Source organism: Centruroides vittatus, unplaced genomic scaffold (genome assembly GCF_030686945.1).
Source record: "Centruroides vittatus isolate TY-2023 unplaced genomic scaffold, ASM3068694v2 contig_364, whole genome shotgun sequence".
Lineage (NCBI taxonomy): Eukaryota > Metazoa > Arthropoda > Arachnida > Scorpiones > Buthidae > Centruroides > Centruroides vittatus.
The window spans coordinates 1,785,794-1,811,637 of NW_027122188.1; the positions used below are offsets into that span (position 1 = coordinate 1,785,794).

A 25,844-nucleotide genomic window follows, 5' to 3' on the forward strand; every position below is an offset into this window, starting at 1 on the left:
CTCCAAATTGATGAAATAAAGAGCTTCCAGAGTGATTGCTACACTTTACTGTGCATATTAGTTGACAATAAATACATAAATATTTTTAAAATACATATCCTCTAAGTCAAGGATTTATTGATATTTCATATATTTATTTTTAGTTTTTAAGTTATTTTATTTTATATTTAATAACTTATATTCTTGTTTTACTGTATTTATATATACATATTTGATGTTAAAATAGAAGTCCTGCATATGTTAGTATTTAAATTAAATGATTCTAGAATAAATTAAGGCTCTTATTTGCTTTTGAATTATAAATTTTCTGAGGAAGGCTGATTAAGAAGACCAAAAACTGGAAATAAACTTTTACTGCACCATATAGTTGTATGGTGGTTATTAATAGGGCAGTTACTAATAGTAGTTAAATTTTAAAATATATTTTTATTTATTAAATTTATCAACAGATGATGGTCTAACTGCCTACCTCTAGACAAATTGCTTTGATTCTGATTATTAAGTAACCTTAAAATATAGCCTGATAAAGTTCAGCAAATTGTTTGTCAATGTTAAAATATCAGGTTGTTGTAATTTATATAAATAAATTTATTGTTTACTTATGAAATATAATTATAATAATAATTAATTATAATACTGAATATTATATACTGAAATTGATAATATCTTCAATACAAGTTTATGGAAAAATATTTAATATCAAAATTTTTCATTTAACAATTTAAAATGTATTCAAATAAATATATAAATAGAAAACAAACAACTTCAAATACAAAAGAAATTAGCAAAAATGTTTGCAAGAGTTATTTTTGTGTAAATTATATTAAAGAAAAAATAAAGAGTTTAACTGAACAAAATTCACACTAAGTACTTTCAACAGCATATTACTGTTGTCTGGTGACAGTAATACACTTACTTCCTTTATAACACTGAAAGACAGTTCCATTTTCTTTGTTTTTCTGTGATTTTGGTGTGAAGTGCTTTAAATTCTTTCATATTGAAGATATTTCAATAACAATGAATTTATTGTTATCACAATAATCATCTTTAATTTTTCATTAAAATAGAATATTTGAAAAATTAATATTTAATAGTAGAACACACAATATTTCAATTAAAAATTTTCTTACAAACAGCTAATTCATCCAATTTATTTAAAAGTGCTTTTTTTGCCAATTGTAATTCTTTATTGCAGGGATCTTCAACATCTCTCCGTAACCAGATGTATGGACTAAGTGTTTCTTCTTCAGGAGGCAAACTTTTTGGAGATGTGTATAACCTAATACATAAATTTAATTATTATGGAAAGTGAAAGATTGATTAACATAATAAAATAAACTACTAAATGACATAAATCTAATATTTTAGTGTCACTGATATCAATGAATTAGTTTTGTATGAAATACATAAATCTAGAAAGACAGTCTTAAAAACAAATTTCTAGTAACAATAAATATAACTTTTTCATACTAAAAAATATTATTATTCTATTCCTCTCTTAATGTTAAGTTTAAACAATAAAATACTAACACCCATTTATCTTGACATTGATGATACTGAGTCATTTAGGTTGATATAAGTGGTTGTTGACTTAACAGTTTTTCTATCAAACTTGTTTTTGCCACTTTAAAAAATTATATTAATGTTCCCAATCAAGGCTAGTGTGCCAAAAATTGCTGGTTTTTTTTGCAGTTGTAGGGAGGATAAGAGCAAAGGAAAGATAATAACATTTTTTTTTTATAGATATGTGGCTATAGAAATAAAATAAAATATGAAAAAATTTAATATCTGCAATTATTAATTACAGACAGAAAACAAAATGAAAACCATTTCCACATAAATACAAATATGTAATAAGGAATTATTTATTGTGATATCATCACAATGCTAGGCTGCAATTTTTAATCATATTTTTAATAATTTTTTACTTTAAAATATATGATCTCTACCTCAAATTAGTAGTGTCCTCCCCTTGTACAGTAAATCATACTTTTTGTTAGCAGTAGAGTCATGTCAATCATCTATCTAACTCATTTGAGGGGAAAATATTTGAACTGAAATAATGTAACTTCTGGTTTGTATCAGAAGTTTGTATGTGGTTAACTGGGACTCTTCTTCCTAATCCTTCCATATCTGGTCTCGGCTTTCAACTAACTAACTCCATTCTTGAGATTAAGGAACAACAGACAATGGATGGACAGTGGAAATTTATAGGTCTACAATTTTTTCAAATTGCAGCCCAATAAATAAAGTTTTAAAGACTAGACTAAAAAATGAAAAATTATGTAAATTGACTCTAAACATCATTTCTTTGGAAAATTTATCAAAATCATTATTGAAATTTTTTTATTATTCAATCAATAATATATCTGGTTCTGTCAACCTCTCCACTAGCAATGGAACAGAAAGGGTTTAAAAAAATTTAGAAACTTTTCAATTAAATTATTTTTGCCAACATAATTTAAAACTTCAAAAAAAATTCTCTATTTTAAAACATTTCTAATAATTAAGTTTGTTGAATAAATTGAATGACTTTATGTTAGAATTGTTATTGACCTTCAGTCTGATATGTAAGTCCTGACAATTTTTAAAAATAACTTTAGAAACTTTATCAGCTAACAGTGGAATATCATATGTAAATTCAAATAATTTACTGTGATTTTCCAGTTGAGAAAATGTTTCTTTTGTGAAATTTACAACAAATATCTCCTAAATAATTAAAAAAGTTACTTCAAAGTTTTTGGAGGGGTCAATGACAGCTGTAGCTTCAATCTAGTATTCATATTGTTTCTTTTTACATTGAATTCTAATCTTAGGTTCAAGCTCAAAATCTGGAGATATTACCATTGCAATAGCTATTTCTTTGGCACAGTAGGGCATTTGTTGGAATCCACTGAAATGATTTTCCTCTAAAAATGAACTTATGTATTTAAAATTGTGATATATTCTGGCAATACTGTATATGAGTTTTGTAATAATCTTAACGTTACATTAATTTTAAATTACACTTCATATACTAAATAACACTGCACATAAATAAATTTAAATTAAGATATTTTAAATGCTAGTGATTTATTTTAATTTCTGTATCACCATCTTTCTGTTCATCTAAGCTTAAATAAATTTCTATCAGAGCATCACATACTTCCCTTAAATTATATCTCAATGGTTTTAATGCATCAATGCAACTTTTCCATCTTATAGCATTTAGATCTTTTAAGGTTAAAAGTGTTATCTGTTAAATCTGTTTTTAAAACAATTCATCTGTTAGCAGATCTAAAAAAAATACAAATATTTCTTGTGCCAGTGAAAAAAATTAGTGATTTCTCCAAAAGCAGCCACTGCATCACTGACAATAAGGTTTAAAAAATGATATGAGCAGGAAAAAACAGGCTCTATAAATCATAAAGGATTTAAAATTCATCTTCAGACATCAAAATGGGCACCTTTCATATTTGCTCCATTCTCATAGCCTTATACACAAATATTTTCAATTTTCAAAGGATAGAACTGTTTTTTTTTTTTTTTCGTGCATTCATTCCTGATGAGGGCCTCTAACAGATTACCGAAAATGTTTGAACATTAAAATTTCTTTGTTTATTACGTGCTGGAATTCACAGTTAGGTGTCAGTTAGTTGATTATTTCTAGTCATTAAATAGTTTTTATAATTATGAAAAACATCCAATAATTATTGCTATTTTGGAAAGAAAAATTAAATAAATGCATAAAATTCTATAAACAAACAAAATAAATTCTAAAATGTAATAATGTATGCAATAAATAAAGCACACAGCCCATTTTCATAATGGGCAAGCTTTAGTTAGTATATTAATAAAGTTTATTTAAGATTTAAGAGTATATATTTTATTTTTTTTGTATTTTTTTTAATTTTGTCTCCCCCAAAACATATCAGTTACCAAAGTAATTGATTCAAATTTTTTCTCCAAAAATTTTAAGTTATTAAAATTTATTAAATATTTTAACTCTTAATAAATTACATAATTTATATGATTAGTAATATAGTAAAGTTAACAATTTATTAATTTGCTACTATTTCAAACATTTTATCAAACTACAATTATTTAATTCGAAAGTTAACTAATAAATTTTTTTATTAAACCAATACGTACTGTACACTGAAGAAAAGAAAGAAAGAAATAATAATAGATAAAAAAATTCCTATATCCCACAGTACAGAAAGTAGACTAGAGAAATAAAATATTAAAAACAGATATATTGTATTTTTCATGATAAATTTAAAATGAAAAAGTTAAATCCAAACCCAAATGATGAAGGGTTTATTTTTTCTTTTTACATTGAATTCTAATCTTAGGTTCAAGCTTGAAATCTGGAGATATTACCATTGCAATAGCTATTTCTTTGGCATAGTAGATGAATTCAAAATGCACATATTAATTTAATAAAGAAATCTCTCCTTACTCATTAGTCAACTTTTAAATTAAATAACTATGATTTGATAAGTCCTTTGAAATAATAGAAAAAATTATATTAATTTTCCTATTATTTTAAAGTTATCCAAGTTCAAAGAACTTGTTCTTTGAACTTGGATAACTTTTCCATAGTTCAATTGAAATTCACCAAACTGCAAAAATATGAAGCAACTGTCTGGCTTTATATTCCAAAAAACAACATGCAAAAATATCAAAATACCTTAAGTGTCAAAGATTAAGCATGTTTTGATTATATCTTACCTGAGAGTTAATTACATTTTCCAAAAGAATAATTTATACACATACCAGGGTTCTACTGATCATTTTGACACTGAAATCTAATGTGGAAATTATTTTTTATAACTCAGACATGAAACTGCAAAAGTCATCTCAGAAGCCTGCGCTTGCTTACTGCTCGCCCAGGTAATTAACATGTCTAGATTATAATAATAAGTATAAAAACTTTATCATGAAAATGGATACTTTTAAAAATTATTTCTATAGACATCTTCAATTTTTTACTTAGAAGTAGATAAATTTTTGTTTGTCTCCTTTATAATAAATAATTTATTTAAAACACAAATATTTGTCTTATTTGGGTCTATACTTAATAAAAAAGGATGAAACACCATTCTATAGTGCATTTTTATTCAAATAATATATTTATAAATAAATATGTAGCCAAAAATGTAGCCAAGTCAAATTTATGTAGCCCAAAAAGTAGCTAAAGTACTAAATGATATTTTTTATGCCAAACTAAAAAAATAGTAGCCAAATCTGGTAACACTGACTTGCATACATACATAGGTGGCTGCAGTTGACCTGGCTTCCACTGTGCAATGCTTGTCATTATTTATATTTTATGTACTTATCTATAGAGCTAGTGGAACTGCGTTGAGTGCCACCTGTACGCAGGCAAAGGAAACTTTTTCGAGAAAACACAAGCGTCTTTGGGTTAGCTACGTACTGAGATGCAGTGCTTGTTTTCTGCCTGTGATAATGAAAAACAGCTTTCTGCCAACAAAACTTCAAAAAATAACTGTTGTGTGGTCGGTTGTAGTGTTACCTATATTACTGCGCCGCCAAGTACAAAGTTTTATTCGTTCCCACATGAATAATAGGCCTACCCTGGGACGAAAGAGAAATGGCTGACTGCAATTTAATTCCTGAGGTTAATTACATAATGATGTGTTGCATTCTAACCAATCTCCAATCTCCTGTTAACCTTAGTTGGCTCTATTTTAAATTTAGTTCTCTAATGTAAAGTTTAGTAATTTTCTTTTTTTATGTTATTTTGTTAATCTGACAGATATTAATTGGCATATGATGTGATATTTGAATTTACGAGATCTGTGGAAGGAAGGAGTAAAAAGCAAAATTAGTATTTTGAGGAAATGAGGATAAGAATTTCCCTATTAATACAATACTATTAGCTATTGCTATGGTCCTTATTGAAGTTCTTTTATATATATGGTTAGTTACAAATTTCATTATTTACCATGAAATAGATATATAGTTTACTTCTTCCATACCACCCTTTAAATTGTACAAAATTAAGAGTATAATAAATATAAGAATATTAATACTGCTCAGTCCCAATGATCTACAGTCACTTCTCGAGTTACGACCATTCGCACTTATGACGAAAAATTTCATTAAAAAGTTTTTAAAATGTATCAATTTTTTATAGGTTTTGTGGAATATATATCATATACATATATATCTTGCACGCTTTTGGCGATTGATTACGTCATCTTTAGTTTTGTTGTGTAGTTAGTTACACTTCGCGTGCACTTGTGTAAGATGGCTAATTGTTTTGTTGAAGTACAGTCACTTCTTGACTTACGACCATTTCGACTTACGTCTGAAGTTGCAGAACCAAACCCCGTTGTAAGTCGAGAAGTGACTATATTGACTAATGCAGGCATTACTTTGATCTTAAACTGCAGAATGTATGTATATATTATATATTATTAAATATATACTTATAAATAATATATAAATTTAGAATTTATCAAATTTCTATTTATTAAAATATAAATAGTTTTACATGTAACATACGAAATTCATACAGGATAAATTCATGTGTTGCAAGAATGCTATTATTCCTCAACAACAATCAAATGAACAAAATGATGAAACAAAAGTAATGAACATGAAGTACTGAACTTTAAAATTATCACATTGAAAAATCACTGGTAATATCGTCATCATCAGAATCTTCCTCACTAGAATGTTTTTGTATGGTTGAAGCAGATGATGGTTTCCAAGTGTAACATTTTATCATTGTTGCTTTTAAGAACTCGATTTTGTAGTTTAATTTTTATTAAATTTAATTGCAAAAAAATACATTCAACTGCTGCACTTGAATGAGGAAGCAATAAAAACATCTATTTACTGCCAAAGTGAAGTAGAAAAATATAGAAATATAGAATTGAAATGAATGTTTTGAAAGGTACTAAATTGAAAGGAAAGATATTAGGATTTCATAAATAGTACTAGGAAAATGGTGTTGGGTATCTTGGTACTGGAACAAGTAAAAAGATATTAGATTAGTACAAAAGTACTAGGTGAAACAACACTGGTGCTGCCTTTGTAGCCCCGATTCTGTTACCCGGTGTCACCGCTAGAGGCGCCTCAATCTAGTTTTGCCGTTCCTTCCACTAGCTCTATAGTTATATTTTACTCAGGATGTAAAAATGACTACCTATTTGTTTATTACTATTTATTTTTAACTTTCATAACAATGAAAATGGGTCACACAATCATTTTACTTTTTATTAAACCTTTCACAAACCTCTTGACACTGTCCACACACCCCAAAATTAATTTTAATTTGCCATTGACCCCATTAGCGGTTCCAAGGACCCAGGGGTCCATAGGAACCACTTTGGGAAACATTGATCTACTGTATTTATAATGGCCACAAACTATTAGTTCTACATTTTTTTTTTCTATTTCTAATATCTACTTCCTTCATACAAACAGTTTGCTTTTTCCATATTCATAGTTAATCCATACACACTTATACACAGCAATATATATGCACAATATATTGAAGTGCATTTGAAAGAAATCATGTAGAAGTTAATCATTCACACAGGCAAAGAAACTAGATAATCTCTACGGATAATTGGTAATTCTATTGTTGATGTCTTCACTACCAAGCTTATTAGCATCTTAAAATAACTAAATAATTCTCAAATAAAAATAATTTATTTTTTAAGTTTATTATTTTAAGTAAAATAATTTATTTTTACTTCAGAGTATATTTTATGTGAAAATGGCAATAGCACCAGAGGACGTTTTTACCATATTTACATTTTATTGCGGAAGCAGTAGCCTCTAAAGAAAGGTTGCCTCCGTGTTTGTGAAATTGTGGACTGTCAACTGGAGCGAACGATGGATGAAGAACGTAAACAAGTATTTTTGTTAAAACGTTGCAATTTTATATTTATACAATTATAACTAAATAATGTTTTTGCGTAGTTTAAAAGCATTTAATAAATACAAAATCTACAAGTTGATTCTGTTTTTCTAAAATGTAGATTGTCCAGAATAATGTATACTTATTCTAATAAATCAGGATATGGACGATATAATATGTGTAAATATTGGTTAAAACTTAAATGTAAACAAATTTGGAGAAAAGATGAGTTTTGATTGATTAATCAATTTAATAAATTAAAATAATTTATTACATGTTTTAGTTAAAACTACAAATAACAGATTTCAAAATTTAGAGTTAGAGTTTTTGTCAACTATCTCCACCCTTAAACATCTGACTCATCACTTGTGACCCCATAATCCTGCTTAAAATCCCAACTACTGCAAGCTTGAAAAGAAACATTATTGATTTACTATTTAGGCTTCCCAAACAAGATGTTTGCCAATTTTTCAACCCAATGTTTGATGCAGAGAGTGTCAGAGTAACTACCTAAAATTATAAAATAAAATTTTCAAAATTTCATTTTATAATTTTAAGAAAAAAAATACAACAAGCAATTATTTATTGAAATATAGTCACAATGCCATGCTGCAAGTTTTAATCATATTTTTAATTTATTTCATTTAAAATATATGCTTTCCACCTCAAATTATTAGTAGCTTGCCCCTGTACTTTTCTATCATACTTTTCCTTTAACAATAGAGTCGTGCCAGTTATCTATCTAACACCTTTCAGGGAAAAATCTTTGAATTGAAATAACATGACTTCTGGTTTGCATTGAAAGTTCTTATATAGTTAATCGGAGCCTCCTGTCCCCAAGTTTTCCATATCTGGTTTCATCTTTCATCTAACTCAGTTCTTGAGATTAAGGAAAGACATACAGACAGCCAATGATAGGAATTTATAGGTCTACAATTTTTTTCAAATTGCAGCCCAATGAAATGATGACACTGAGGCTAAGCATGTTATTTTTTAAATGATATTCACGAGATATAAATAATCTATTATTTTCTTTTTAATAGAGGTTTTGGAGAACTGAAAAGCTAAAAATTTCTGCCCATTATCTATAGAAGGCAGTGTCTGATTAATCAGAATAAAAATATATCAATAGTACTGTTACTATCCCATGACCAACCAAAATAACATCTTTCTGTAATGGTGGACTAAGCTTAGACATTATTTGCATAAATTTTTTGACAACAGTTTATTTACTAAACTAAATGTTGTCATCTTTTATGTTTCATCTGTCTGAAGATTCATTTTTTTGAATTTTGTAGCACTGGCAGTGCTAGAAAAATTTAAGGTATTGGTGCTGATGTTGCATAATTGAGTGTCTAGAAAAGTTGACATGCAGTAGTTGTTTTAATTTTATGTTGAATTGTTCATTTAGATATACATCTTAGCATTGAATGTTCCTTGCATACAAAGTTTATTATTATTATTATTATTATTATTATTATTATATGAAAAAGCTATAAACTGCAAATTGGTACAATAAAATTTTTCATTTTGTGTTATCAACTAGCACAAAATGATTAGGAAACCAAAACAGAAATTAAAGAAGTGTATCAGTGTGTGTGTCTGTATTCAGGAATTTTCTCACAATATGACATGTATTCAATATAGTGGCCTTCTGTAGTGTGATGTATGTGTTTCTATTCAATTGTAATGTGCCCAGGCTTTTGTGTAGTGTGTGTGGTATGACACCTGTAGAAGAGAGAACAACAGGTACAATAAGCACCTTATCCATCCTCCACAGATGCCTTATTTCCTGAGCGAGTTCTGTGTACTTGCTAATTTTTTCAGTGCATGCGTTTTGTATATTGTGAGTGTTTGGAATGGATATGTCTATAATGTATGTGATTTTATTCTGTTTGTCAATGAGTGTGATGTCTGGTCTGTTGTGGTAAATTGTTTTATCTGTGATTATGGCTCTGTCGTAGTACATTTTGTGCGTGTTGTTTTCCAATACTGTCTGTGGAATGTATTTGTAGTATGGTTTGTGGATGTCTACTAATTTGTGTTTCTTTGCAAGCTCTTGGTGTATTATATTTGCTACTTGATTATGTCTGTGTAAATAATCTGTCTGTGCCAAGAGCTTGCAACCAGAGGTGATGTGTTGTATAGTTTCTGGCATAATGTGACATTTTCTGCATGTGTCATTTGTGAGTGTTGCATCTTTGAGTATGTGTTTTCTGTAGTTTTTAGTATTTATGACCTGATCCTGTATGGCAATCATGAATCCTTCCGTCTCCCCAAAGAGGCATCCCTGAGCTAACCAGCTGTTTGACGCAGTTTTGTCAACTTATTATTATTATTATTATTATTTATTATTATATGAAAAAGCTATAAACTGCAAATTGGTACAATAAAATTTTTCATTTTGTGTTATCAACTAGCACAAAATGATTAAAAAAGTTTTTAATTTTTTCACTGTTTATAACACAAAATGAATTTATTTCTATGAGTGTGATAGAAGTTATAGAAACATTGTAATTAATTTGCAGTTAAGCTTATGCAATCTCAATTTTAAACATTATATGGAAAGTATTGTGAATATTATATAGAAAAATTGTTTTTTTCTTACAGTAAGAAGTATGAGTTTGATTTCTAAATTTAATGTCTCTTAAATATCCATATGTTTTGCTTGAGATGTAGTATGTATTATAAATATTAGATAATAATTTTCCTTCAATTTTATTTTATATTTAAACAAATAAAATTAGAGTAAATACAGAAGAAAAATGTTTTTTTGAATAAACACTTGAATCAATGTTTAGCATCATACAACTCTTTAAGCAAATGAAAATTAGTAAATTCCAAAACCAAGGTATCCATCCCCCTCTTATTGAAAATTCTCTTTCATAAGTTTTTATTTTAATGTGGAAAAAATTTAGGTAAGAAAGACTTTCCATATAGCTCATTTAAAAATTAATAAAAGGTTAATATCCATAACTGTCATTATGTAATTTTGAAATTTTAAATAAAATATATGTAACTGAATCATCTTTTCAATCTGGTTAATAGTAATGAAGCAACTCCTAGTGGCACAATGAGCTTTCTGATAATTGTATCTAATAATTCACAAAAGATTAAGTTTTTTAAAATGTTTTTGTGGTCTGTGATTTCATATTTGTGAGTTTTACAGTCATAGCAACAATAGAAATGAATTTGCCAGCAAGGACATTAGACTCTAAGCATTAATCATACACATTATCATAAGAATACTTTTTGAATATTGTAGACGATTAAAATTTATACAGATGTGTCAATTTTCAAAGAAAATCAAAAAATTAAAAATGTCTTGCCTGCAAGACTTTTTCTTTGCTTGCAAATTAGACACACACCATAAAAATGGTGGTAATAAAGGCTTAATTTTAACAATCCAATTTCAAATTTTAAATGCAAATTTAACTAAATTGCAAAGCAATCCTTTATTTTAAATATCAGTCATTTTTGTAACCTAAAATCATTTGATATATGCGAGTCATAAAAATAAAAATAATAAATTGAAATAAAAAATTAAACTAAATGTAAGATACGATCATATTTTATCTTTTATAGCAAAAATGATCTTAGTATCATTTATAAATATACCTATTTTGTTTGTGAATCTCTTTTGTTTTTAATAACTGTATATAGCTATGAATCTATATCTCATTCAATTTTCTTTTGTATAAAAAATTTCAGTTAATGTTACTTATGGTAGCAAACATGGTGGCTCGTCTCTGAAACAGTGGGGATGCATGTTCTAACCTAACCTAACCTATTCTAATAAATTACCATAATTATTGCCAACCAAATTATTAGAATAGGTTAGGTTAGGTTAGAACCTGCATTCCCACTGTTTCAGAGACGAGCCACCATGTTTGCTACCATAGGTAACATTAACCAAAATTTCTTTTCACTTATTTCAAGCATTCAGAAACTTTCAGTTATTCTTTCTGAAAATTATTCTTTACTTTTCTCCACCTTATGCAAAACAAATTCAATAAATGTTCTAATATTTTAGTATTTTACTTATTAACATTATAAATTCTATGCTTATTTTGTACATGTGATTGATCCATAACAACTTTTTGTTTATTGTTAAACTCTTAATTACCCTCACTTATTTTTATCTTTTGTATTTAAATAAATTCAAAGTGATCAAAAATATATATATATTTCTTTTTTCTGTAAATATATACCCAATAATTCTTAGATTCAAATTCCTATTCATGTGAATATTTAATGCATCTATTTAGAAAGGATTATTATTATTATTATTATTATTATTATTATTATTGCATTTAGAAACTTTCTGTTTAATTGAAAATGATGTATAAAAGCTGCTAATAAATGATTGATGTTATTGAATATATGTCATGTGAATAATTCAAAACCTACACATAGCCTATTTAAAATTTTTTATTATACTGAATTATTGTAATATAAAGTAAACGCTGTAAAACGTACAATCTATCATAATCTATTAATAATTTATTTCTGAAGATTTATATAAAATTGTAGATTTTAATTTAATAGACACTACGATAAATGTTAATAGGTTTAAGCAATAAACAATGCATTGTAAAAGCATCTCACCATGATTCGTCTTCAGACAGCTCCATATCATCAATATCGATAAGAGTTACTTCTTCTAAAGTAGAACTTTTTCTCTTCTCACACTTATTTGGTGAAGTCTGGCTGTTCTTATTTGTTAAAATCCCATAGCGATTAGGTTCGTGAATGGTTTTCTTACCGGTCATCATCCTTGCCATGTTTATATTACTATCCTTTGGCACGATTGTATTCCTATTTTGTCTATTTCTCAATTGCTGATTTTGAAGTTCTAACTTTTTTACTAAGTCCTGAAGTTTTTTTACTTCTTCTTTCGGATCCACAGCTGATCTCTTCCTATCCTCCATAATTACATTCATCCCAATCGTATTAATTATTAATTCTACTTCACAACATATTCACTCGCAGCAAATACATTTCTTGCATAATAAATTAATGTTATGACTAGTTAAAGAAATATATAAACTTTATAAAGGTACTGTATTCTTATTAGGAAGTAACATCACCCAACCCACTTTGCCACTTCTAAGTGGGAATACACAAAACCCGAAGTATGAGATAAATCTTATTAAATTTGAGATTTTTCTAGACGATTTAAATAATTTGTTTAATAATTACTAAATCGAGAATTTGATTAAATTTATTTCAAATATATAACGTCGCAAACGAAATTATAATCCGCATCGCCATCCGTATACACCGACCGGGAGCTTGGTATCCCACAACTCTTAGCGAATAACTCCATTTCCCATAATGCTTGGTGTTAGAACAATTTTCGATCAGAATAATGCCAAATTAAGTTTTTTTATTTAATTAAAATTATGAATGAATCCATTATGACAAATAGATATTCCCTCGATAGTATGCAAGGTTATTAAAATGAACTCGTGGCCGGTCGTAATAACTGCTTTTATCAAAATGACAATTTTACAAATCATTATTTGATTGGAAATTTGTAAAAGTGTATTTTGTATTTTTACCAATGTGTTTATTTACCAAACTTGACAAGTTAAATAAATAAGGTAAGGACATTTTCAACCTTATAAATGGAAAATGCTATAAAATAATTGATTTCCCTGTATATATATAATATATATTATATATTTTAAATGTTAGTCAGTTTCAGTTGGAGTAATGAATATATGACATATCTTAAAAATAAATGTGTATGCATAAATATATATATGTGTGTATGTGTAATTATATGTATATATTTAATTACATTACGCTTTGAATCAATTCCAAACATCAATTTATCATCATTTAACATTTTGATTGAAGATAACATTTTCTTCATTTACATAATAAACATTTATAACTTGATTAATTCAAAAATAAAGTTGAGGTTTTAATGAAAAACAGGTTCATTGTTTTGATAGTGAGATGGTATAAACACACTTTATTGATATTCGGCAATGAGTTTAAAATATAATGGCTGCATTTGGCAGACTACGGTTGCGGAGCTGTTGAGTATTTTTCTGCTGAACGCCCTCTATGGTAGCGCTTTTTCGGAACATGTTTGGTATTTTATAATGTTGCATTTGGTAGCATCTTTCATTTATGCCAGTGGTTCTTGACCTTTTTATACTCTTGGCCCACCAAATATTTCATAAATTTTTTGTGACCCCCATTTTTTTAAATAATAATTTATATTTGTTAAATTATCTATAATAAATTGATTTTTTTATTATTGCTTTGTTTTTTATATAATAAATGTAAATCATAACTTTATTATTTCATTATCTATTTAAATAACATTCAAACTTCTCAATTAAACATGAAAACTCATTAATTTTTAACAGAAAATAAAATAAGAAACATGTTGATAAATCGATCCAAAGTCGATGCTAAAACTAAACTAAAACTAAAACACCCACAACTTGTCGTAAGGATTTTGCATATCTTTTGCAAAAATATTTAAATTTTCAGAGCCTACTACTATGCTTACTATTTTTCCTAATTATTTTTAAAATTCCAAGCATTAATAGTTTCTTAGAATTGCTTTGAAATAAAAGAAGTAAATACTGCAGTGTAAGTAGCATATTTGCATTTATTTCTTCTGTACTAACAAAGTTATATGTAGGAAGAAATAAAAAATAAATAAAAAAAAACTAAATAGGAAAACTTTATCTTTCTTATTTCACTTTTCGATACGATATTTGGTTATACATCAATTTTCTTTTTATTATATTCTGAAGGAAATTTTGCATAATTTGGCAGCCCCGGCAAACTTCTTATGGACCCCAGGGGGCCACGGTCCCCCTGTTAAGAATCACTGATTTATGCTACCTATTGCTACCTGAAACAGATTAATGAGACTTGTTGTTCCAATGCAACGTCGCTCGTTGTTTGGCAGATTCAGGTTGCTATGTAACGCTACCTATTTGCTCACTTATAACTGTTGAGTTTGCTGAAAATAGCCAATGTTTTTGATTTATTTGTAGGTCTTCCTTGGTTTCTCGTTGCTGGATGTCAATAAAGGTGTGTTTATAGTATCTCGCTGTCTCTCGTCCGGTTTGGTTTATGGATATTATTACTGTTTTCATAATTTATTATTTATGTATAAAATTATAAAAGGAAATATCAATAAATTGACATTATTTTTGTATGAATTAAAACATATAAGTTTGATTTAATTTATTTGCAAGTAAAACATGCAAAACTTTAATAAGAATAACAAATCAAATACTACAATAATAATAGATTTTTAAAATTTTATTTAGATGATCTAAATTAGAAAAAGGAAATATTTATGAAGGATACATATCTTCCATTCTATTCATGAAAAAATTTACTATATATTCAAACTATTAAAAATTTTAAACTTGTATGATAACAGTATTAATACTTTTGGTTTAAGTTTACTTATGTGCACCGTCATGGCCATGGTCTCGACTGTTCGTACTCTCGATGGACTCCTCCTAGAGAGCCACCAGCAGGCCGCTGATTGTTTAACATCACTAGTTATTGATACGTGTGTTCAAGAACTACCGTGAATCAATAACTAGTAATGTTAGACACTCAGTGGCCTGCCAGCAGCTCCCCTCCAGGAGGAGTCTGTCAAGAACACAGCCATGATGGTGCATGTAGGTAAACTTTGATCATACTTTTTTTAAATAAAAGTTTGAATGTGTCTCAATTGAATAAAACATCCATTTATAATTATTTAAATATTCAATTGGATATTGTATTTGATAACAATAGTTCTTTGTCATATTTGCTACTTTGCATAATTTTAATTAAAAATAATATATGTATTTTTCCTTCTTATGAATTTACACATGTGTTTTTGTTCTAATAATTTAAAAAGATATGAAATTAGTTCTGAGCATTCCAATTTAGAATGTTGTTGACCTGAAGCAGATCTTGTGTAAGATCAAAAACATTTGTCAGATTTACATTAAAATTATTTATTGGATTGTAAAGGTTTTGTTCGATGTACTTATTTTTCCTTTTGATAATAGATAAGTAACAGATTTAATTATTGAATTATTTCCACCTGTTATGCTTTAGTAAAACAATTATTCTGTTACATTTTGCTTTCATGCTTTCATACATTTTTAGGTTAATGTTACCTATGGTAGTGAACATGGCGGCTTATCTCTGAAACAGTGGGGGCACACGTTCTAACCTAACCTAACCTATTCTAATAAATTACCCCTATTCTAATAATTTGGTTGGCAATAATTATTGTAATTTATTAGAATAGGTTAGGTTAGGTTAGAACGTGTATTCCCACTGTTTCAGAGACGAGCCGCCATGTTCATTACCATAGGTAACATTAACCCATTTTTATTATAAATAATAGATTTTCCCAATAGAAACGAAATCTAAATATTGATAGAGCTATAATTTAGTTGTTAATTTGTTTTAATTTTGCCTTATTGAAAGGAAAACTTTAAAAGAAAATCAAAATTGAAAAAACTAATGAAAGAATAATTTTCACGGATATATCATTGTGCTTGTTAAAACAAGATGATAATATTTTTGATAATAGTCATATGCAGCTACTTGGTTCTTCAATATTTTTTTCATTCAAAATTTCTATGTTTTGTTATTATAAATTAAATTTTATATTTTAAATATAAATAAGTTGAAATACAGACTTTTATATAATCAAGATCAACTAAATAATTGAAAACATTTATGAGCTTTGTAATAGAATTTAAAATAAATGTGTTGGCAGAACCTATCAAAGATTAGAAACAAGACTCATGAACATGACCTTAAGAGGGGTAAAATCACTATGACATTGTGTGAAGAACTTGTCACGAACAAAAGTTATACCTGACTGGGATCAAATCATTCCTAGTGATATGTGATGCGAGACACTTTTATGTCAGAGTGGCAGAAAGTTAATGGTCTTTATGATAATGGATCTTATCCTAAATAAGAGGAAAGAGAAAAATTACTTTGACCCATGGTTTGGCTTATAAGTTTGATCATCAAGAGACTTATCCAAATAATGAACTAATCAGTTCCTTGTAAAATAACTTCTTTTCCTTACACTTTGGACAGATGCTATGGATAATGATTAACCTGATTTCATACGGACACAGTCGTGAACAATACTAAAAAATTAACTTCACACGTAAGTGTTTTTCATGTAGTTTTTATACTATATTTTATATAGGTAGGAACTAATCAAAAGTTGTATTTATCAAACAATGACTTTAGTTGTTCAAATGTTCTGTGTACATATGGAACTAAAAATCTTTGGTGTTTAAAAGGTGTCAAAAATTTGCCTGTTTATTACTATTCTAGTGCAAATACTTGGATGACAAATATCATTTTCAACAATTGGTTAATTAAGTGGGATTGTGAATTAAAGCAAAAACTCATCTTGTTAGTAGAAAGTCACATGGTGCCGTATCAGGTGAATACTGAACTTGACTAACTGTATTTGTTGACTTTTTGGCCAAAAATTCATGAACAAAAAGAGTATTGTGAGCAGGTCTATCATTGTGGTGCAAAATAAAATCAATGAGTTTTCTCACTACAAATCAGGTTGTTTTCTACGAATTGTTTCACGCAAACAACACAAAATGCTCAAATAATAATCTTTGTTGACAGTTTGGCCACTCAGAGGGAATTCGTGATGCACAACACTATGACAAAGAAAGAAAGTGATCTTGATTTTTGATCGACATGGTCTTTTTAGTCTTGTTTCACTTTTTGAGCACCATTGACTTGATTATTGAGCTATTTTGGTGTCAAAAGCAGAGACTAGTAATGATGCACTTTAAGAATGATTGCCTTGAGAAAGTATTTCCTCAGCCACTTGTACATGTTGTTTCTGGAAAATTCAGCATTTTTGGGATGACTCAAGAAGCAATGCACCACAAACCCTAATGATCCTTAAAATTGCTTGACAAGATTCAAATGATATGGAACATGCTTCAATAATCTCCCTAATTGTTAAACGATGATCATTGAGCACCAAATCTCTGACTTGAGTGAAGTGTCATTCATCAATTGAAGTGGATGGTCTACCAGATCATGATTCATCTTTGATGTGTTCTTTGCTTCCCTTGAACATCTTGTACTACTTAAAAACACTTGTTTGATAGAGTATTGCTTCCAAGGCTTTTTGAAACATTTTCAACATTTTTGTAGCAATAGTTCCATTGTGAAAACAAAACTTAATGCATGTTCTTTGCTCGATTATACACAACATTTTTGAAAAATTGCTGGTGAAAAATTCTTTACACACACAACAAGCAATTTATTTGCAACTGAAAACAGATGATTACATAGGATTGCTGCTAGATGTTGATGAAAGTTGTACCAAACAATGAGAAAAATGATAACAGCATCCTCTTGCATGTGCAGTTTAAATGAACCATTTCCAATACTTTTTGATCACAGTAATATTTTGCTTTAACCATCATTCTTTAGTTGTTATGAGTTATGATGTATGATATATTTTATCTTCATTTTGTTATTTATATAAAACATATTTTTTAATTTTGAAACTTAAAAAAAAACCAGAAATTTGTTTTTTTTTGAGATTAAGAAATATATATATAGAAGTATTTTATATTTATTAATATTAATATAATGACAGCAACAAACACATCTACCAAAGAGCTTTAATTGATTCCAGTGAGATTTAATGTGAAACAAAGAACTTTTAGACTAATGTAACTATGACTATTTTTAAATATAACAATGGATGTTTTTGCAAATTTATATTAACATATTGATAAGATTATTATTTAAAATTTTTTATTAAAAATTAATACATAAAATTATAAAAATTTGATGTAAATAAATATTGTGACTGCAGGGTTGGCATTTCTTTAATGCCATGTCAGAACTGACACCATGTCTCAACAGAGACAGAAATCGTGATGGCCATTAGTTATTAGGTTCATGCACAAATAGTCGCGCTTGTAGGCAGTTGGATCCAGGATGGAGAGACCACCAGAAGAAATGCACTTAACTATCAGCGCCAGATCCAATAGGTGTGAGGCCCAATTGAATTTGAGAATACTCGGTGCACAGAAAATTGTAAAAATGTTTAAAAAAAACATAGGCTATATTTTCAGCTTTTTTGGTTTCTAATGGTCGTAGTTGAATGAATTTAGTCAGGTGGTCTTGGTGTGTAAACACTGATATTCTTCTGGTAACGTTGAAGTCACTTTGATTTTTAACTCTCTCATTTTTTGTATTATTGTCAAATATACTAAATTGTAAAAAATTTGACTGTTTTGACCTTTACTGCTACTAACTCATTTAATTGGTTGTTGAAGCAGCTATTCATATTACCTAATGATTTCTTTATGATTGTTACTTTTTCAAAGAAGAAAACATTTAAGAAGAAAAGGTAAAATTAAAATGTCACACAAGATTAACTACTAGTCACACAGATTTAAAATTTAATACTAAATGCAATATGCACATGCAACTCAGATGCAAGTGCTGATTGGCTAGTGTATGTCAAATGATCACTCTTCAAAGTATTATCACTGTGCCCAACTGGGTGATAGCAGTATTCATAGTGACCAGTCAATCTGATAAATTATGATAAAAAAAAAACCCTGAAATTTGTTAGTGCCCAATTTATGAATAATGCTCATATTAATCACTTAGTCCATAACATAATGTATATGGATTTCCAATAAAAATCTACATTATTATAAAATTTCATTATTTTGTCCATTAAAATATCTTAAAATTAGAGTAATACTTGTACTACAGACAGAGTAGTACAAGTATTCATAGAGCATGGACTTAGAACAAGTGTTAAAAAATCAAAAATAACAACAACTGGCTTGTGCAATCTGAATGTATTGATTGATGGAGAAACCTTAGAAAACATCGAAAAATATACCTATCTTGGAAGTATACTACATAAAGAGGGGAGATCAAGATCAGATGTTAGAGCACATATTGCTAAAGCAAGTACCACACAACAAAAGCTGAAACCACTATGGACTGATCATAAAATATCTATATCTACCAAGATACATTTAATCAACACCTTTGTTAACTTGGCCCTTCTCTATGGAAGTGAGAAATGAACCTTTTTAAAAGACAACAAAACCAGATTACTTGCCTTTGAAATGAAGTGTTATAGGAACCCAGCCTGTTTTTTTGGGAAAATATAGATTTAATCTTGCTTTCAGTTCTAAACAATAGTATTTTTAGTAAAACTTTGCTTGTATAACTAATAAGGCTAATAGTACTGTAACTATATATATAGTTACCACACTTTTTGTTATTCCCTTTCTTTGGTTTTGGAATTATGATGGATATAGTCCAGTCAGTTAGCCATGACTCAAAATCCTAAACATCATGGCAGATGTTCCTCCTTTTTTAAAAAGTTCTGAAGTAATACCATTCATGCCTGTGGCTTTGTTATTATTTTGAGAGTTTTGTGCTTTTTCAACTTTCTCTTTCAAAATAGGATAGTCTCCATCAATTTTGTTGGGCCTCTGAGAATAAAGATTTTCTGCATATTATTGCCATCTTTGTACAATTTTTTCTTGTTCTGTTTTTATCACTTCTGTTTTTTTTCAATTGACCAACTATTGTTTATATATGGTCTAGTTAATTTTTTTATAGTTTGGTAAGCATCTCTAAGGATAATTATTCATTTGTGAGTTGTTTTCAATATTTTGCACTCTCTGAGGAGCCAGTTATCCTTTACTACTTTAATTTATTTTTAATTTCATTATTTAATATTTTTCTTTATTTTCATCTTTATTTTGGTCAGATTTGTCTTCTCTTGTCACACATGTTCAAAAGATCTTGGGTTATCCAAGGTTTGTTAACTATGCAAATTCTTCCCAAAATATTATCCACAGCTTCCTTTATCATCTGTAAAAGTGTTTTGTTTGCTTTTAGGATTGGTAGAAACTTCTTTATGTACTGCTATTGAGTTTGAGATTTGAGCTTAGTATTTTTCTTTGATATATGATAATTTTAATTTTTCAAGGTTATGTTTTTTTCTTTGATTATGGTTTATTTTTGTTCTTTTGAATCTTAAGTTCAAAGTTGCTATTACTGTACAATAGATCACCCAACTATCATGTTATGATCACTCCCAATGTCTGCATCTGGAAAGGATCTGGTTTTTGGTAGGTTTATTGAAGTTTTATGAATTGTTCTAATCAAAATATAGTACATTTGATTATGGCTGAATCCATCAGATGTCCAGGTCCATCTTGTAGATTTTTTGGGTATAATGTCTTAACTATTGTTATTGTGTTGTATTGCAAATTCAATTAGTTTATGTCCTCTATCATTGGTTTCTCCCAGACCATGTGTACCGCAGAAAGGGAAAAAGTTTTTCTTAAATTTGTTCCAGTTTTAGAGTTCCCATCTCCTTGGACCACCAAGTAGTTTTTTGAAGAAACTTGGCTAATGATAGTGTTAATTTGAGTGTAGAACTTATCTACATATTTGTCATCTTACAAAGTTGTAGGTACATACATTTGCACTATGGTTATATTCATTGGTTTACCTTGTAATCTTATTATGGCAATTTTACAACTCACAGGTCTGAAATCCAGGAGATGTTTCTTGATATTTTTATGTATCAGAAATTTTACTTTCTCCAATCCACCTGTAGTAGTTTCAGAATAAAGGAAAAGGATCTTTTCATCAATTAAAACTTCTCTAAATTGTGGCCACCTAGTTTCACACAGATCCATGATAGTCCGTTTATAGCATGAAAGTTCATTCTGGAGTATATTAAGTTGTCCACTTCTCCATCATGTTCTGACATTCCAAGTACCAATCATCGTTTTTCTTCTCAGTTGAAGAGAAATTTTCTCCTAATTTATATTTATTATGGTTCTTGTGTTACCAGTAACCAACTTATCATCACCATCCCTGGCTACTGCAGATGGTGACATGACCTTTGTTCTACTGGGTGTTGGTCAAGCAGGTGTGTTGTTATTACCTATAATTATTTTCATTGGTGTCTAATGGTAAAAAAAGGACAGATGGTACCCATCTCTTCTTCTGTCTTTGTCTGCCAGCATTTAGCTGGTCATAATGGGATGATCTTTGTGTTTTAGGTGACCCTACTGACTCTACCAGGAGTATAGACTCTTGACATACTTCGTCCATCTTGCCTAGTGTCACTCCCTTGCCATATTGAGGCAGCATAACAGATTTCTGAGGAAATTTTGAAACTCATAAAGATAATTTGCCTGATGAATTGATTTGGACTTTGAATTATTTGGCATTTAGATGACCTGGATTGAATTAAATTTGAAGTATGAGATACCACTGTATTTAAATGTGTTTGACTGCTTAATGTTGTCCTGTTTGGTAGATGAACCTGATGATGATCGTTAGAAATGGATGAAAATGTTTGTACCATTGGGCTAATTTTATTCTTTTTACAGGTTTTGGGTATATTTGTATGTGTGTTCATTCCACACAACTAGTTTTTGAAGAAGTAAATATGAATTTTGACAACTTTGAATATAATTTTTGATAGCAATAGAACAAATAACCATTGATGTGCAGAATACTTTGACATCTTAACATACAAAATTCTAACATCTTATTGTTAATTTTTGTATTTTTTATTATTATTATTTTTTAACTACAACAACTTAATAATGCTATTGGAACTGAAATTATTGTGGCTGCTGGCACCAAACTTGCCCTCCAATGGATACTGTATACACATAAAACCATTTTTCTAGTAAATCAGCATAAAATGATATATACATACACAAAGACAATTACTACTGTTTAAATTAACAATATATACTTACAAAATAAGCAAGTTCAGATTTTTATTTAATTATGAATCAATATTTTAATATATTATTCTTCTTATGTAAAAGTTATTTGTGTACAGAATTTTAGTTTGAAGAGATTAATGCACCAAAATATTTTTTCAAAAAGTGAATTACTAAATTTATACAAAATCTATTTGTTTCCTCTAATACAGTCGACTCTGCATAAGTCAACACCCAGATAACTCATCACCGTAGGTTAATTAGTCAGCTTTCTGTGGTCCCGGCTGACTTACATAGGCAATAATGTTATTAACTGTTAAAAAACTCGGTTTACTCAACATCGTTTAACTCGTCACCACTGGATAAATCAACATACTTTTTCTGTTTCACACTTTTTTGACGTCTGATAAGTCGACTCCCCTCCTGAAAAATGAGTTCACGCCATACAATAAGCTGTATGGTGTGAACTCATTTTTCAGGGGGGAGTCGACTTATCAGAATTCTAAAAAGTGTGAAACAGAAAAGGTATGTTGATTTATCCAGTGGTGACGAGTTAAACGAGTTTTTTAAGGTTAATAACATTAATGCCTATGTAAGGCTGCCGGGACCACAAAAAATTTACTACGTAACCGACCAGTGACGAGTTATCCGAGTGTCAACTTATGCGGAGTCGACTGTACTTTCTAAAAGACCAAAACTAAATCAAAAAGGTTGGGGGCAAATCATCAGTCCAAATCTGTTATCATTTAGTATGGAGTTGTAAAAAAAAACTTTTTTATATATATACATATATATAACCCCTTTGTTCATGTAGAGATGCTTTTTTCTTTTTGTACAGTAACCATGTTTACTGGTACATGTGTGCTCTCTCCTCTTTGTTACCCTTGATCTAGTGACCACGTGTTATGTAGATATTAGCCTAGATATATTTTGCAAGTTAATAAACATTTTTTTCTGATTGTTTCAATCATGAGATAAAGTCAGAATGAGACTGATTGTGTAAACAAGTGGCAAGCAGCTAAGTAAGCAAAACAATAACAATGATTCATATGAAACAGACTATGTCATTAGCTTGCCTACTAAGCTGCTTGCCATCTAGATACAACCCATTCAAGAAAGTAATAAAAAAAACAGTCAAATTTTAAAATTGACTTGAGTATGTGTAGCAACCTTAAATGAAAATTCTGAGAAATTTTTTAAAAAGAGCAATTTTCTACAAACAGAACTATAAATATTTTTTCTTAGCATTAAAATCAACAGAGATTACTAAAAAGGCAAATTTATTGAAATGTGCTAGATCAAAACAAATTGTGTAAAAAGAAAATCGAATTTTTTCCAGATTGCATTAAACCAAACTCATTATTAAAAAAACACCTGCATAAAGACAGAATTGGGTGTATATAATAACACTTAATAATAGTAATTAATTACAGACTGACTTCCGTGTAAAGTTTGACAAACATCTGCCATATAATACAGCAGATACTGTAGTGGTTGATTATATAGCTCATGCACCACCATCTAGTGACAACAATATTTGAACCCTGACAAAAATTCAATTTGTAGTTTGACAATTTGTTTATATAATTGTGTTTCTTTCAATTTCTCTCAATATAGAATATTTTTTACGTACCATTTGGCAAAACAGCTGGAGGTATTTTGGTGTTTAATCGAAGAAGTAAATAAAAAAAATGTGTGAATAATATAAGTTAACTTGTATTCAAATTTGCTGATAAATATGTTACAATTGCTCCTCCTGTGATTTATTAACTAAAATTGAAATATTTTGTTTAAACACATCCCATTATATTAATTGGTCTATTGTATTTTTAGTGGGTGTTTCTTTTACACAGATTTTTCAGAAATATATCTGTTATGTAAAAACAGAATTGAGTATATAAATTAAAATAATATGCTATTTGTTTATGTATGACAAAAATTAATTGCTAATTTAAGAAACCAAAAGTCGAATCAAATTTTAATGAGTTACAAGCAATTTTTAGTTTTTTTACTGCACTTTGTCAATTGAATTTTTTAACTTCTTTCTGTAAGTATATGACTGTGTAGGAATGAGGAGATAGGAGACTAGCCATTGTTTTTTAAATTGTTAACAAATTTAAAATTTATTATGAGAGTTTGTACATACTATAGTATAAGGTAAGTGCAATAGCTATGTATTTTGTTTGGAGAAAGCACTTTGTTTTTCTTCTGTGGTTGTTCACAATAATTGGAATTTTGGACTTGTGAGGTCCTACTGTAGTGTTTTTTTATGCAATTAATATCTGTGTAAAAAGAGCCAAAAAATTATTATTTTATTGAATATTTGTGCACTTTAGAAACAAATTTTAGCATACATTATATGTATGAAATAATTGATCATAACATGTAATAATTTTTGTTTAAGCATATATTATATAAATGTTATTTAGGTGTAAATTACAACCACCCTGTATGATAAAATATTTGATGTAATGTTAGTTTTATTGATTTTCAAAATTTTTAATATTTTACAAAATTTAAAAAATGCTTAATTTTAAGGTAATTCTTTATAAAATATTTGTTTATTTCATAAGGATTATTATACCATGGAGATGCATCCTGTAGATGATGACGAACCAAATAGTGAATTAATTATTCAAGATTCGTCTATTCCTGATTCCAAACAGTCAGAAAACTGCTTACCAAAAAAAGTTTCAGATAAATTATCTGAAAGTAAGTGCATTAAATATATTCATTTTTTTTTTCTTGTGATTTTGAATAAGGTAATGAAATATTTTAACTTGATCATAAACTTATTTGAATTAGAACAATGTAGAATATAATTAGGTTCAAGTCTTAATAGAATCAGTTTGTTAATTTTATTTTCTGCATTATATAATTACTCAAATTTTTAAGATAATTTTTGTTGTATTGTCATTAATTAGGTTATAATTTTAGCAATACTTAGTTTTGAACTACTATGTTTCTGTATTTGGGCACAATCAGGTTATTTTTTAGAAACTCAGAATGAATTCAATTGAAACTAGAGATTGATAGGATTGATCAAAGGATCAATACATTATAATATCTTTCATCTAAATCTCATTTATTAAAATCAGTTACTGTTACAAAAAACTTCTTGCTATCTCTCTCTTGCAAATAAATTATTATGATTGAGAAATTCATCCTTGAAA

General features: G+C 28.4%; 2 protein-coding genes across 5 annotated transcripts in view; one reads left to right on the forward strand and one right to left on the reverse strand.

Annotated features, from left to right (window-relative positions):
• The window catches only part of LOC136975092 (SLAIN motif-containing protein 2-like), a 47,126-nt gene extending 33,972 nt beyond the window's left edge, over nucleotides 1-13,154 (reverse strand). Inside the window, exons 1-2 of the mRNA XM_067270094.1 lie at nucleotides 12,488-13,154; nucleotides 1,131-1,279 (exon numbers count right to left, since the gene is read on the reverse strand). Coding sequence (XP_067126195.1) covers nucleotides 1,131-1,279; nucleotides 12,488-12,822 — 484 coding nt within the window. The 5' untranslated portion in view covers nucleotides 12,823-13,154. The remainder of the gene's footprint in view (nucleotides 1-1,130; nucleotides 1,280-12,487) is intronic.
• A 19-nt stretch (nucleotides 13,155-13,173) lies between these two features.
• The window catches only part of LOC136975091 (transcriptional regulator ATRX homolog), a 123,587-nt gene continuing 110,916 nt past the window's right edge, over nucleotides 13,174-25,844 (forward strand). For all 4 annotated transcript variants that reach the window (XM_067270089.1, XM_067270090.1, XM_067270091.1 and 1 more), the window contains exons 1-2: nucleotides 13,174-13,485; nucleotides 25,245-25,383. In XM_067270089.1, coding sequence (XP_067126190.1) covers nucleotides 25,257-25,383 — 127 coding nt within the window. In that variant the 5' untranslated portion in view covers nucleotides 13,174-13,485; nucleotides 25,245-25,256. The remainder of the gene's footprint in view (nucleotides 13,486-25,244; nucleotides 25,384-25,844) is intronic.